The sequence below is a fragment of the Rhododendron vialii genome, chromosome 1a (genome assembly GCF_030253575.1).
Source record: "Rhododendron vialii isolate Sample 1 chromosome 1a, ASM3025357v1".
NCBI classification, from domain to species: domain Eukaryota; kingdom Viridiplantae; phylum Streptophyta; class Magnoliopsida; order Ericales; family Ericaceae; genus Rhododendron; species Rhododendron vialii.
The window spans coordinates 20,862,254-20,878,984 of NC_080557.1; the positions used below are offsets into that span (position 1 = coordinate 20,862,254).

General features: G+C 37.5%; 1 protein-coding gene across 1 annotated transcript in view; it reads left to right on the top strand.

Moving 5' to 3' along the window:
• Positions 1-6,180: 6,180 nt before the first annotated feature.
• The window catches only part of LOC131329398 (uncharacterized), a 35,712-nt gene continuing 25,161 nt past the window's right edge, over positions 6,181-16,731 (top strand). Inside the window, exons 1-4 of the mRNA XM_058362500.1 lie at positions 6,181-6,248; positions 10,548-10,695; positions 10,922-10,985; positions 13,660-13,855. Of these exons, the coding sequence (XP_058218483.1) occupies positions 6,181-6,248; positions 10,548-10,695; positions 10,922-10,985; positions 13,660-13,855 (476 nt within the window). The remainder of the gene's footprint in view (positions 6,249-10,547; positions 10,696-10,921; positions 10,986-13,659; positions 13,856-16,731) is intronic.

Sequence of the window (16,731 nt, forward strand, 5' to 3'; positions counted from 1 at the left end):
CTCGTCCATTCTAATCCCAAAAACTTCAATGCCATTAAATTTGATCATATCATTTCTCTCCTAAATTAAACTATAAATACCTCACTTCCTTGACCCACGGGTACACCGATACACCCTCCACACTCCACTGAGTAAGAACCAAGAGAAAACCATGGCCAATTAAAGCTCCAATCCATGGAGTTCTAGAGAGAGAAAGTGAGAAGGAGAAAAGTGGGTTTCATATCTACGCCAAACCGAAACACAATTCAACCACACCAATCACCTCCTACACCCCCGAAGCATCACCAAACAACATTCAATTCGGTCACAAGGTTCCCCCATAGCCAAATCTAAAGTCATCTTCTCCAAATTCAAAGATTCAATTTTTGAATCAACTCGATCAAACCAAGGTATTATAATCCTATCCAACCTTTCCTCTATGTATATTAAGTGTTTTTAGGCCTAACCCATAGTCCCATAGGGTCCCATGCATCGAAACCGATGAGAAAAAAAAAATGAATCTAGCGTTAAACCTTGCGGTTGCAAGGTTCGGGCCGCAAGAACCAGGGTCGAGTTTGCAGCCTTAGGCTCCACCGCAAGGTTTTTCAAACCTTGTGGCTGGCTCTCCCACCGCGAAGTCCATTTGGTTTCGTTAAAAATCATTCGAAACCACTTTGCGACCTCCCAAACAACATTTTTGACCCCCGAACTAGTTTTCCTAGATTCGTTGCACCGCAAAGATGATACCTTGTTAATATAAATTTTTTTTATTTAACTATCTATTTATTATTTATTTTACAAAATTTTCAATCGAAATAACTTTGCGACCTTATAAATCATGTTATTAATGCCCGAATAATTTTTTTTAGACTCTTTGTACTCCTAAGATAAAACCTTCTTAACCTCAACATACCCACAGGTACACCGATACACCCTCCACACTCCACTGAGTAAGAACCAAGAGAAAACCATGGCCTATTAAAGCTCCAATCCATGGAGTTTTAGAGAGAGAAAGTGAGAGGGAGAAAAGTGGGTTTCGTATCTACGCCCAACCGAAACACAATTCAACCACACCAATCACCTCCTACACCCCCGAAGCATCACCAAACAACATTCAATTCGGTCACAAGGTTCCTCCATAGCCAAATCTGAAGTCATCTTCTCCAAATTCAAAGTTTCAATTTTTGAATCAACTCGATCAAACCAAGGTATTTATTATCCAACCTCTCCTCTATCTATATTAAGTGTTTTTAGGCCTAACCCATAGTCCCATAGGGTCCCATGCATCGAAACCGATGAGAAACAAAAAAAAAAAAAAACAAATCCAGCATTAAAGCTTGCGGCCGCAAGGTTCGAGCCGCAAGAACCAGGGTCGAGTTTGCAGCCTTAGGCTCCACCGCAAGGTTTTTCAAACCTTGTGGCTAGCTCTCCCACCGCGAACTCCATTCGATTTCGTTAAAAATCATTTGAAACCACTTTGCGACCTCCCAAACAACATTTTTGACCCCGAACTATTTTTCCTAGATTCATTGCACCGCAAAGATGATACCTTGTTAATATAAATTTTTTTAATTTAATTATCTATTTAATATTTATTTTACAAAATTTTCAATCGAAATAACTTTGCGACCTTATAAATCATGATATTAATGCCCGAATAATTTTTTTTAGACTCTTTATACTCCTAAGATAAAACCTTCTCAACCTTAACATACTTTATTTATTAGATTGTTTATTACCTAATTATTTTACTTCCGTTAATTTTCGGTAATATCTTTATTTAAAATAATCTCGCGACCCTCCAGACCCGATTTTTGACACTCGATCACGTTGCGTAGGACCATAGGACTCCTATTAAGGTCATGTTAATTATTTTAATATGTTTATCTATTTAATGTAATCAATTTGGTTATTAATCAATATAGATTTATAAAAACAAGCCTAGACTTTTTTTTTATATAAAACTTTTATTAGATAAAATTTCCTACATTAAATTTAACTTATTGGCCATACATGATTAAGGGCAACGGCCCATTCATAAAAAGTAACGTGATTGTCCCGCTCATTATTTATTTCAATTATCACTTTGATTACTTATTTATTTCTCCGACTCTTGATTTATTGTGGTAGATTGGATCCTAGAGACATGGGGTAGCTCACGAGTAGGATTTCTCCTAGACGTTACTAGGCAATGGTTATTTGGGAGAAAGAGATGTTGAAAGATGGCTGCATGCAGATTGTGTGACGTGATTTGAAACTGGCGGGTAGTCTAGTAATGTGATTTGAAACTGGCGGGTTGTCTAGTGATGATTAAAATCTGGTAGGTAGCCAAGTGATGATAATAAAACCTAGCGGAAAGGTCAGAGATGTTTTGCGATGATAAAACCTGGCGATTAATCTAGTGACGTTTTGTGATGATAAAACCTAGCGGTTGGACCAGTGATATTTTTGAGATGATAAAACCTGGCAGATAGTCCAGAGATGTTTCGCGATGATAAAACCTGGCAGATAGTCCAATGATATTTTGCGATGATAAAACCTAGCGGTTGGTTCAGTGACGTTTTGCGATGATAAAACCTAGCAGATAGTCCAGAGATGTTTTGTGATCATAAAACCTGGCAGGGGTCTAGTGATATTTTGCGATGATAAAATCTGGCGGGTGGTCTAGTGATGTTTTGTGATAATAGAACTGGTAGGAGTCCAGTGGTGATTAAGGTAGACGAACCCTAGTTATGGTCCGGGCATGACTAGTTTTCCCTTAGGCTATTGGTAAGTAATGAATAGGTTTATGTGAGCTACCCCAATTTTACTTTTTTGCATTGATAGGGGGTGATTGGGTTAGATTATACTACAGGTTGAACTCTTTCACAGGCACGGATTGTCTAGCATCCGTGTCAGATTTTGCAGAAAATCAGGAGGAGACCCAGGACCCTGAAAGAGGGCAGTACAATCCGGAGATGGAGACTCAGCCAGATTATGCTTGGGATCCTTATCAAGCTTAGGAGTCAGCTTTGAGTTTTGTCAAAGTAAATGCCACAGTCAAATTTAGTATTTCCACATTCGATTTGTAATAAACGATTTCTTATGACGAATTTTCTGTTTTAGTCATTGATAAAGCAAAATTTTCCTTATATTAATATTTAATGCCTCCGAAAATTATTTTGAAAAATTGGGGCGTTACATTTTTAGCATTTTTTTTTTAGATTTTGCCCTTATTAAAAAAATGAGCTCGTTAATTTTGCGTCAAAATTTTTTAAATTTCATTCGTCTCGACGAGAGAAATCAAAGAAGTAATTTTTACTTTTACCTAAACATTTTTGAAAATATTCAATTTTAAGCCAAAAAAGCTACTCCCTCCGTCCCTTTTTAAGTGTCCTGCTTCGTAACTCCAACTTATTAAAAAGACATCATCATTACACCTTTCACATCAACTTTTTCCTCCACTTTCCATACTTACCCATCATCATTACACTTTTACTCACTAACTTTTCAAAATAAAATCTACTTTTAGGGACAAAATAGACAATACACCAATTTTTACCCCCCTAACTTTACAAAATGGACACTTATTAAGGGACAGCCCAAAATGGAATATTGGACACAAAAAAAGGGACGGAGGGAGTAATTTTTTTTACTTTTTTGCTGAAAAGTAGATATTTCCAAAATAAGGGTTAAAATTGTCCACTTGAGAAAACATCTTTTTCTCTGAACTTCTCTGAGCTAGTCAGAAAACTTTTTCAAAAAAGTAAATTAGTTGGGCCCACTAATCCTCCGCAAGGCCGCAGAGATTAGCATTTGCTCTTTAAAAATTACTATTGTCCAGATTCTCCTATACCATTAAATTAATACTAACACCATTGGTTTTTTCTATTAAATAACTGAAATGCACTTGAAAATTAGGTGAACAAAATAACCAATGTCTTGTTCGGATGGCTACTTGGAAAAAAAATTCTAATTTAAAAAACACTTACTATCCCTACTTCTAATCATTTCTACACGTATTATCGATATCTCCAATCATTATTCTCATTTCTCTCTTTATCTTTTTTCACTCATTACTCATATCTTCAATTATCATCTTAATTTCTTTCTCAACCGACTACAAGAAAAATGGAAATTGGTGACGAAAAAGTGGCGACGAAAAAATAAATTCGTCATTGTTTTGACAACTTCCATGACAAAAAAATTTCGTCACCAATTATACTTGTTTAGCGATGAAAAAAATATTTTCGTCACCAAAGGTACCCATTTGGCGACAAAATACATTTTTCGTCGCCGAAAGCTTAAAAAAGGTGACGAAATTATTTTTCGTCGCCAAAGATTATCATTTGGTGACAAAATATATATTTCGTCGCCAAATGAGAGCAATTTAGTAACGAAATATTTATTTCGTCACCAAATGCTTAACTTTGGTGACAAAAAATAATTTCGTCACCATTTTAACTCTTTTAGCAACAAAAAATATATTTCGTCTTCAAATGGGTACCTTTCGTGACGAAATTTATGAATTGCGCTGTGTCACTAAATGTATTTCGGACATAACTCTTCACTAAAAACTCCAATTGAGATCATTCAAAATAGGTTTGAACAATAACTCAATTGCCTACAGCTTTCATGTTTATCAAAATTGCTAATTTTTAATGTTTAAAGGTTCAAAATTACATTCGAAATATATTTTCATGTTAAATATATGTGTTATATATTAGATATTTCAACTAGATACTAAAAATTGTGTGTGGTGCAGTTGGTAGGAACTTGTGCAAAAAATCCAAGTGACTCGGGTTCGAAACCCAGCAGGAGCAAGAAAGAAGGATTTTTTTCCCCATATGAAAAAATCTTTTGCAACGAAAAATGTCGTCACCGATGTGACCCATTAGTGACGAATTTTTTCATCACCAAAAGGAATAATTGATGACAAAAAATTTCGTCATCAAAAAGCACAATAAGCGAGGAAAAAAATTTCGTCACCAATTATTCACTTTTTGGTGACGAAATATTTCGTCAACAAAAGGCACTATAGGTGACGAAAAATAGATTTCGTCACCAAGCAGGAATCCTCGACAACTTTTAGTCGACAAATTTTTTTTCGTCGCCTATATTATTTGTGACGAAAAACATGCAATTTGTGACGATTTTCATTCGTCACCCAATTGAATTTTTCTTGTAGTACTCATTACACAAAAACCAAACTCAAAATTTTTTGAAAACCCATCCTGCACAAGTCTTTTTGTTCTTCTTCATTTTTAATTAGATCGAGTTTGAAATATTAAAATATACTCCTTCCGTCCCTAAATAAATGTCCGACATGCAAAACTAGTGTCACGCACTCAATTTTTAACATAAATATAAAGGATTTTCATACATAAAACCCCATAATAATCCAGATAATATCCCAAAGGAGTTTGACATTCTCATTTCCTTAATAACACTTCAACGTCCAAATATTTCCAAAAAGTACATCTTTGGCTCCATGGCCCAAATCAACATAAGTACTGAATATCAAACCAGAGTTAAGAACTTACAATATTTCCAAAATCAAAAGATTTATAAATAGAGTTACAAATACATCTTTCAAAAATAATTTACAAAGATGGTTTTGTAACTCTTCCGTGTTAGCTTTCAAAAGAATGTCTACTTCTATGCACTCCAAACGTGAAGCTACTGCCCAGGGTTAGTACCTGAAAAATAATGTAAGGTTTGAGCTACACTAGCCCAGTAGAAAGCTCTAATCTAACAATATATGCTGATGAAATGCAGGAACGGTCACAGGATGAAAGATGGCAACCAAAACCAATGGAAAGGGCAACAATAGTAATTCGATTCCAACCTTTCATTTTCAAAACCAATCATGTGTCTTACTGAACAAACTTTGAAAACACCATATGTTAAGACGTGTCTCGTACGTGTGTTATGAGCCAAAGCTCCATCTGTGCCAATTAAAGGACCCCAATGTCCTTTGCCAGGCACTTTACCCATTTGAGATATCCTAAAGTATCAAATACGACCATATAGCTCATGCCGGGCCAATTAAAGGACCCCGATGTCCTCTGCCAGATACCTTACCCATTGGGATGTCCTGAATGTTCTCATCGTGTTCGTAAAGTTCCAAAATCATGTATCCATCATGTTCGTATCGTTCAAACCCAACTTTGATACATAAAGTATTTTTGTGAAAATCGCATCCAAACGAGCATTAAAGTAATGAATACGTTCAACAAAGTCATTAAACTACAAGTAACCAAGTTAAGAGTCATTTGGGAGGTGTTTGGGTAAGTTGGAAGTGATTGGGAACCAAAACGGTAAAAAATGAAGCAAAACAGTGAAAGCTGGAGATAAGCAGCGGGTATCGATACCATGAAAAATGGTATCGATACCATTTGGTCCAGAGGTATTCCAGACGCAAGGGTATCAATAACAAGTGATTTTCTGGGTTTGGTAACATGAAGGTATCGATAACGATTACAAAAGGTATCGATAACGTTGTTGTTCAAGTAGATTCTCAGCACATTTTCATGGGCTTTTCAACAACAATATCAACAACCACAACAACGATCAATGGCTCAAACCAAGGCAATAGAAAAAGTCATAAACATATATTGTTAGTTAGAACTCCCTACCTCAAGATTGAAGAACAAAACCAAAGAATTCCTCTAAGCCCTAACCCCAAATCTTGAAATTGAATGGGATTTGCCTCCTCCGAGCTCAAACTAACGAAATACGGGCTGCAATATGCTAATAAATGAAAGGTTGAAGGCTATTTTGTGGAGGTTTTGAGTGATTTTGGGTGAGAGCAAGAGAGAGGTAGAGGGAGCCAAGAGAGGGAGGAGGGAACGGGAGAGTGAGAGGAAAAGAGAATTGGGGAATTTTTATTCCCTGCACACATACATATATTATACACATTATGCATAAATCACACACTCACCCCTCAAGTATTACCCTATAACACATTAACTCAAATTCTCAATTTCCCATATCAATCTCCTCCTTTTTATTCCTTATAAAGTATTTAAATAAATTTTATGAATTTACGAGTCTTTACAACTAGGCCTTCAAAAAGATGCATTTCTTTCGTTAAAAAAATTAATTTTTTTCACAAATTAATAGATAGCGATGAGTTCTATTAGATTGTGAAAAAAAATTAATTTTTTTAATAAAAAATATGCATGTTTTGTAAAGCCTAATTTTGCACGCCAGACACTTATTTAGAGAGGGATGAAGTATATAATTCAACTGACTATACATTATAAAATATGTATATAAGTACTACACATTCTGTGTCTTAAAATTAATTATTTTGTACGGAAATTTTTTATCACTAAATTCATCTCCCTTTTTTTTCTCTCTCTCTTTTGCATGTATTTATTAAGAGAATAAATTCTACACAGAGGGTCCGTATAGAAAGTTGTGTTTGCGACGCCATACCAACGAGAATAGGACAACTCATGTAAAAGTGGGCAACCAACAAAAATTCATACTCCCTCTATTCCAAAAAAACATGACAATTAATTTGTAAAATTCGTGTCATTTTTCATCATTTATATCTTTCAATCTATAATGTTTTTCATGAGTTTGAAAACTTTATATTATAGAACTAATCGAGAACTATCAAATAAGATCTATATTGCATATTTTTTGAGATCCATATTGAAAGATATAAAGAATTGAAATTAGCACGACTATCAAAAATTGATATCCAATTTGGGACAGAGGGAGTATTTATTTAGGACTCTGTGGAGCATGAACTTGATTATGAAAGTCGTAGAGATAAAAATTAATTATAACCTTTTAGAATAATATAATCAAAAAAATAAGATTTTCGCACCGATTCAAATGGATTAAAAATTGGAGCACTAAATTTTTTTTAGACTATTTATATATTAAAAAATATGGTCAAAACGGCATAACATAGCCACTCGAAGGCATAACACTTTTCAAAAATAGCACAACATTTTTATCAATATGATGTCTTCCTAAAAAAGTGTTATGCTATTATCATAGTGTGACGCCCCAATTTTCGGACACGTTAATTAAATCATTTCTATTTAATTTAATAATCCATAAAACTAATTTAAGAAATGGAATTTTATGAAACAGAGTTTATCAGCGGAAATCTCAAATACCAAATTCAAAACTACTTAACTGTCTTACAACCCAACAAAATAAAATAGAGTTTGACAAATGTGATAACACTTTTGAAAATTCAAATAACAATACTTGGGACTTAAACATTCATTCTCAAATCTCATTCCACTTAAGTATTCATCCAAGTCATTTTGAACAGTTATGTTTTCATCCCCAATATTTTTTAATCCCTGTAGACACCCCAGTCTGATTTCCCGATCGTTTTACTTCGTTTTTAGGTTTCTTGTTTCCCCGATGATGAATCAGGTCGAAAACAGTTTTGAGAAAATGAAGATGGCTTGAGTTTGGTATACGTAGAGCCCATCCTTAGCCCTGAAACCCTTGAACCAAAAACTGGGCTTTGGGGTTGACCATCGCGCGACGTACGGGGTCCCTCGCGCGACGATTCACTGGCCAGGTGGCGGTCAAAGTCAAAGTTTTGACTGTTGACCCTCGCGGGGTTTAGCTTGACACGCGCGCGATTCTTCCAAACCCTCGCGCGATGGTCAACACCTGTCATTTTCACCCGGATTACGTGGTGATCAGGGGGCTACAGGCCTATGTAACCCTGTTTCGTCGATTGAACAACGTTCTGGGGGGCTCCCCTTGCACCACCTCTACCCCATTCTCCCATCACCTTTGGCACCCCACTTCTCCACCAAGCAATTGTGACCAGCCTTGTTGGCTGGTTGCATGGCCTTGCCTAGCCACCAACCAACTCCTCCTTCTATAAGTACCACCCCCCCCCCCCCCCCCCCCCCCCCCCCCCCCCCCATGCTTCATCTTAAAGGGTTACCAATATTTTCTCAAGAAAGAAGAAGGAAGTTTAAACACAAGCACCCCATATTGCACTCACTCCCACATAATCACTATCCAAGCCTCACCACCTCATTCAAGCCATCTCCAAGACAATCAAGCAAAGGTATAATACTTTTCTGCTTACTATTCGAACCCCTGAGGGGGGCTGACAGGGCCAAGGCTGGTAATCAATACCAGTTCTGGTACTAAAGCCCCAGAGTTACAAGTTACCGTGGAAAAGCTCTCCCACGCGCGAGATACCCACTCCATCGCGCGACTGTTCTAGTCAGCACGATATGGTTCTCGTGGTTGATGGGATCCTTGTCCTCGTTCGTTTATGATCTTATGCCTTCCTATGGAAAATATTTGTGATATTTCACTATCTTGTATGCTAAAATTTGTAGTTAAATTTAGAACTTTTATTTATTCAGCTTGAGAATGCCCCTGGTTTGCTCCTGAATATGTTCTCAGAGCCCAGACATGCAAAGCAGTTCCTGGAAGTCCAGTCAGAACCCTCGCGCGAGTATATCACTCTGTTGCGCGATGGTTGTCTTAATTCCAGAAACTGCCCTTGCATGGGCAGCTTGGCCTTGGCCTCTGTTTAGTCACCCCCACTGTTTAGGGGTTGTATTTCAAAATCATTACTGTCTGTTGTAATATTGTTTACTTTCAAGTACTTATAAACTGTTTGGTTTGCACCTGGGTGAGCACTGGTCCTTCCAGAGCCCAGAAGGGGGTAAAGCTCAAACTGTTGGTGAGGCATCAACACTCGCGCGAGTGTATGGGATTGTCGCACGATGGTGTATTTGCATGCAGGTTGATCCACGCATGCAAGTTGGCCATTATTTGTGCTGATCTCACATAAAGCCCTGTTTTGGTGCTTGATCGAGAGTGTTGGGCTTTATCCCACTTTTTATTTTATTCCATTCATCCATGATATATCCATCACATCTTGCAAACATGTTACAGTATTAATCCCCGATTAACTGTTCCCCCGCCCTAATTGGCTAAAAATTGATTAATGAAACAGAATTACAAACAAACATTTTTCGCAAATGCCTAAAGTAGAGACCGATCTCCGGATTGGGCGAGAGGGGTGCCATAAAACCCTTCCCCTCTCGTAACCTGGCTCCCAAACCCAGATATGGTCATGACGGACTAGTTCCTTGAACTTTTCCAAATCAAAACAGCGCGGCAGGTGCTTCGAAATACGGTTTCTTGGGTGTCGGACCTTCAAAACCCGAGTGGCAACTCTGTATTTTGCGAGCGCTTGCTTCCCCGCTCGCGCTCCCTCGACCCGGGCCCTTTTTCGTTTTGGAATCCGGAAATTCCAAGGGCATGCTGCCCACAATCCCAATAGTACCCCTATATAAAAAGCTAGCTACCATATATATAGCACTGAATTTTCAGATCGAAACTTAACACTACAAGTCCCCTGTAAAATCAGCCCACGAATTCCGCCATTTGATCCCGAAATTGTGGACCAACATACTCAGTCCATTTCCATTTCTAGTTCACCCCAAAAATCTCAACGAAAATTCTTTGAAACTTCAATTTTGATTTTGCACCCCAAATCATGCAAAACCATTTTTCATCCCGACCCACTTTCCTCTCAAAATCCCTTTGAAACTTGCATTTCCATTTTGCAGGTTTTTGAAATGGTGGGCGAGTGGTGAAGAATCTCTTCTACTCGGCAGCACAGAACGGACTCTAACCACCGAGTACGGCGACGACACATATATCATTTTCAAAGATCTAATCGGAAACAGCGCGGCTGTGATCTTCACGTTCTTGTGTGTACATGATGAGAATCAATTGTACTCGTCGATATACTTGTTCTTATGCTACTACAAATGTTGCTAGTTGCTACTAACCTGGTAACCTAGTAATTCCTGTCGATCTACTCCATTGTACTCGTCGATATATGGCTGTTGTTGCACTTCTGGGATGCAAAGTGTGGTCTATTGTTGCTGTAATGATATTCTGTTGCTTAGGCTTTGTTTCTTGGATTGTGATTACATAGGTAGTGGAAAGGTTTTTTTTACACATTTATGGTGAAATTCCAGAATTAGCCATGAAAAAACATGGTCGGTTAGAATATTGTCTATGTTCCGAAATATTTTTCATGGTCATTTTGCCAAAATAATCTATGAAAAACATGGTTGATTCCACCATATTCTCAAGTATTTTATGATAATACATGGTAGATATGAAAAAATAAATCATGGAATGCATGTCATCAATTTTCATGGTAATTGTGTTTAAAATATCTCATTGTGATCAATCCTAGTTGAAAGGTTTTTTTTTTTTTATATGTTTATGGTGAATTTACCTAATTAACCATGAAAAACATGGTCGATTCCATTATATTCCGAAAGGTTTCTTATAATACATGGTAGATATAAAACAAATAAATATGGTTTTCAAATTTAGATTGGTGAAAAATAAATCGATGGGATTTGGTTATTATGAATTTTTAAAATTTTAAATTCTCTTTTGTAATTATCTCCCTTAGTTATTGTAATTGAATCCCAATAAATTAGGAAATGATTGAATCCTACTAATTTAGTTAGGCAATATACACACACATGTGGATATCTTATAAAAAGGGTAAGATAGATAATTCACTATCTGAAAGGATAAAAACATAACCCTGAAATGTGGGCAGGATGAATACTTATGTAGGATGAGATCTGATGATGGATATTTTAAAACTCCTACTTTAAATTAACAGAGCATCTAAGGGTAAGGCAACCAAGGCTCGACAAACTCTCATTCCTCAGCTGGGAGGTCTTCACCCTAATACTGATCATCTTGAAGAGGATTCTGTTCTTCGGTCTCCGAATTACTTGGCATGAACGCCAGCCCAACGGCACTATAATAAGTGTGGAGGCCTCGGTTACCGAGATGGTAACCTGGCCATGTGTTCCGAACCAATGTCCCCTTGGAGGCGCGGTCATCAAAACAGTGGTGGCTAGAAGTCTTGTCATACGGTTCGGTTTGAGGCTCGGTTAATGTTGACACGGTATGCTCTCGCTTCGGTGCTCCCTTAGCTTCCCTGGAAAAGCTACGCTAAGGAGGGTCCATAGAGATCGCAGGGCAGACGTAATCATGAGAATCAGACCTGGCCATGTGCTCCGTAACCGCCTTATCCGGTGCGTCATCTATGATGTCACCCGAGGCGGTTACCTGAGCGTGACCTCCACGCGCTAGCTTGGGGGCCAAGTAAACCTAGGTCTATAAATACAAAGGGATACTCATCTTTAAGAGGTATGCCATTTTTCCTAACCCTAGATCTATATCCTCCCCTGAGATCTAACTTGATCGTCGGAGGGTCACTGGGCTATTCCAGCCCTAGTGACTTGTTGCAGGTTCAGAGGCGGGTGAACGGAGCAACGGAAGAGGAATACTAACTCAGGTCAAGGTCCCTCCAAATCGAACCCCTACAATAAGTTTTGAAACTTAGTAGATAATCTCAACCATACTAACCCGTTACTTTACAATTAGCAGTTCAACAATATAATATTTGATAATACACAGAAGGTACAGAATAATAGCACATTGTCTTTTTTTTTACTATCCATCATCTTACATGAAATCTAAGGATCTTTTCCATGAGTTCATTTCCTCCCACATTCACTAACTACAACCGTCTCATAGGTTCACCCTTCCTCTTGCTTGTCCTACACCAGGGTCATAAGTGAGCGCACCTAAATTATGTATCTAGCACGTTCTCACTTAAAGACCATAACAGGAGGATCGAGTCATTCCATGACGTATCGTACATTAGGGTCGAACATCCACTACCCCACGCTAACTATAACCGTCTCATGGGACCCATTCCCTTCCTCAAAGAAAAAAACTTCTCATGACATATCATACATTAACATCTCACTAACTATAACTGTCTCATGGGATCCATTCCCTTCCTCAAGAGAAACTTCCCATGACATATCATACATTAGTGTCACAACATATCTCATCGCTGGGCCCCGCAGGTAACCCTTTTCAACACAGGGCCCCATTGGTTACCCTTGCCATAGCCATGGCTCAGATCACAATCCACGACCTCACACCTCAACACTTTATCAGTTTTCCATTTACTTAACATCGTCTACGTAAATTACTACTCGTAACCACCCAGTGAACCTAAGTTCGATCTAGCATGTACAATCACATATCTCCAATAACAACTAAATCCAATATGATACATTTCAATGCAAATTAAAAGCTGCAAGCATGGCAATTGATATTCACTACAAGAAAAATGAGAATAAGTGACGAAATGGTGGTGATGAAAGTAGATTTCATCTCAAAATATACCTATTTTGTGAGGAAAATATTTTTTCGTCACCAATTAAGAGGGCAAAAAAATTTAAGGTGAGGAAATTTTATTTTGTCACCAAAAATAGTTAATCAATGATGAAAAAATAAATTTTGTCAGCAAGAGGGTGGACAAAAAAATATAAGGTGACGAAAAAATAAATTTTGTCGCTAATCCATTTCTTCCACATATACTTGCAACCATTACGTGACGAAATAATTCCTCACAAAAGGAAATACTTTGGGTGGCGAACTCTTTTTTGTCTTTCATTTTAAACAGGGAATTTAGACAATTAAAAAAAATTAAGTGGGAATTTGTCGCTAATCCGTTCCCCTGATATTTCCCTTTCCCACCTAAGTCTAAAACCCTATCTCCTCATTTCTACAAGCCGCCGACTTCAGACTTCTCCTCCATGGCGATTTCGCGATTTGCTTGAGACCAAGGGCGAGTCTCTCTTTTTCTCCCTCCCTCCCTCCTTCTCTCTCAGTTTTTCTCTTCTTCAAGACTTCATCTGTTGATCTGTTCATCATCTTCTTCATTACGTTTTATTTGTAGTTTGTACACCGTGAACCGCGAACCACCACGAACCACCGCGAACCACCATGCACCACCGCAAACCCTTGACAACTGCAGGTGACTCTCTCTCTCTCTCTCTCTCTCTCTCTCTCTCTCTCTCTCTCTCTCAGATTACAGACCGTAATCACCGTATTGTATCCTAATCACCATAATCACCGTATTGAAGCTTCAAATTAGGGCTTTTGCCTTTTGGTCAAAATATTACAAGACGTCAAGACCTGTTAGGGCTTTTGATTTCAGGCAAGTTAGGGCTTCTATTGAACCATTGTGAGTTTGCTCTCTTTTTCTCCAAATTAGGGGTCTTGTTCAATTTGAAATGGAATTGTATGAATAGGTTTTGGTAGCTTCTGTTATTAGGTTCAGTGTATTTCCAAAGATTTATTATCTCTAATTTTCATTTTTTGTTGTGGTTTAGAATTTATCTTTTTATGTTCACCTCCCGCTTCTGTACCTTGTAGAACACTAATTTTCTAGTGTCTCCTAACATTCTATAATGAGGTGCATGAATGAATTGGTTAGAGACCAGAGCATCTTAAACAAACAGAATGTGAGTTTATATTCTGCCTTTTAGTATTATCTATACCTTATTATATATATATATATCTTTTAAAAGTATGAAGCCTTAAATAATGTTTTCTCCTTTTGTCTTTGCCACAAATGCCCTCCCTAAATCAATTAAATACCTGCCCCATTCAACACTGGTTCTTAACAACCCACCCATTCTACTCCATGTGGTGTGGATGTTTGTATGTAACCTGTCCCATTTGGCACTGATTCTTAACGACACCACGCCTCCTGGCTCCTACCATTCGGATTATATGTACAACACAACCGCCAGTCCTAATAGCATACAAACTCAACTTGCCATGATTTAATGGTCAGATGGAATTGTTTCATCACGTCCTCCTCTATTGAACTTGCCAAGAGCCCTATTGCCCACGTGAATCTAATGGCCATCATCCCTCTCTACTAAACCTGGCAGGTAATACATTGCTCAAATCTTTATTTTGACCATACCACCGTCTCTCCTTAAGTATCTTCACTGGTTCAAACATTGTGAGTGCAAACTGTTTGATAAAATGTGTCTTCTAAATGAGTGTTCCTAACTGTACACACTGTCGCAACCCTTTTTTAAAATGAAGTAATATATACTCAGCCCATCGTATTTCAATCTCAATAAACAAATCATGCACTCTAAGCATCCTTGTTCCCAGAGGCTCTATAATATGATTTTCAAAATGAATTTTTGTTCTAATGTGGCAAATGGGGTGTCTTTGTGATTTTTGTGATGATTTTAGTATTTGAGTTGATTTTCAATGGGGATGTTAGGAATGGAGGGAAACCACACACACAACTCAGACACTGAAATCATAAAAAACTCCATTTGTACATGTATATACACACAAACATGAACAAACTCTCCAAGGAGAGCCACAACCGACTCCCCCTCTCAGGCCTCACCCTCTCCAGACCCTCACTCTGGCTGCCACTCCTCACTCTGCTCTCAGTACATCAATTTATACAGAGAAAAGGAAATAAAAAAATAGCTGTGACTCAACATGGCCCATGGCCACATACACATGCACATGGAGAATCCGACCTTTTGGTGGTTCACATAGGAAGGCATCTCTTATGTCTCACATGGGAGACAAACCCAACAGATGTGTTGTTTGTTGAGATGGCATGAATGAGGATCAATGATTATATGCCTGGTTGGAATAGAATTTCTCCAAATATGTACCACTAGTAAAAATTGAGTCATGCGATTTGAAAAGTGTAAGGTATTTCATTTACAGAGACTTACAAATGGTGGTGAATTAGTTTGAGCAGGTTTAAATGGGAGTGGCCTTTCAAAAGGATGTCATGTTGTCATGGTTTGTTGGTATTCTTGTTGAAGTCTTTGTTTTAATTATTAAAATAGGAGATAGCTTCAAAATTTATTCCTTTAAAGATATCTTGTATTTTGGTCGAGTATTTCCTAAACTCCACGTGAAATGAGCATATTACCTTTACCTTATTTGGCGTAGTAATTTGCTACATGAGCTGATAATTTGCTCTTGAATGCACATCAAGCTTCACTGCATGCCCTCAAGATGCATTTGTCTCTTGCTAACGTGATAGGATATTAGGTTAGATAGGCTTTCAAAATTTATTTCTTTACCTTCTATTTTGGTCGAGAATTTTCTCTAACTCCATGTGAAATTAGCAAAATAACCATACTGTTTTTGGCGTTTTCATTTGCTAGATGTGCTGATAGTTTTGTGGTTATCTAATAGTAGAGTACTATAGGTATAATTTTCTTCCGAAGTAAATCATGAGTATGCAATACGAGTGTGAAAACAAATTGTGAGCATAAAACAAGAAGATTAAGAGGACAAAATGTTCCTAACTCATATGGGGTTTAAAGGCAGCAAAAAGAGAGTCAAAGCTTCGGTCAGCTGTGATGCCTTTGGCAAGGTGCATAAAGGCTAACAAAGATTTGGATGGCTATTAATTTAGCTTGAATTTTGTCTTATGGAGCTCATTAGTTTGGGTAATCAATGTCTTGTCCTTGTAGTTTTGAGAATATTATATAATCTAGAGCTGGAATAGGGGTAGAGTTGGCAAGGGAGAGGTGCAAAATAGGGGTGAGAGAAAGTTGATATTTAGAATTTGTTACATATGGAAATAGAAGTTCATCACTCAACTTTCAAATTCGTTTTTTGCTGTTATTTTGAATTTTAAGGCATTTATTATTTTAGTGATCCTATTTGTTGCGTAGACATGTTTGTTAGATTAGTGTGCATTAAAGCAAATCTGTCCAAAAACCATGTACAATGCATTTGCTAAAGCTATAAATTTTGTTCCCTAGACATAATGTTTTTTTTTTTTTTGTAAGAAAAGCGGAGTATATGCCACGTGCATCGCACTTGCCTTTTTTTTACTAGTATACA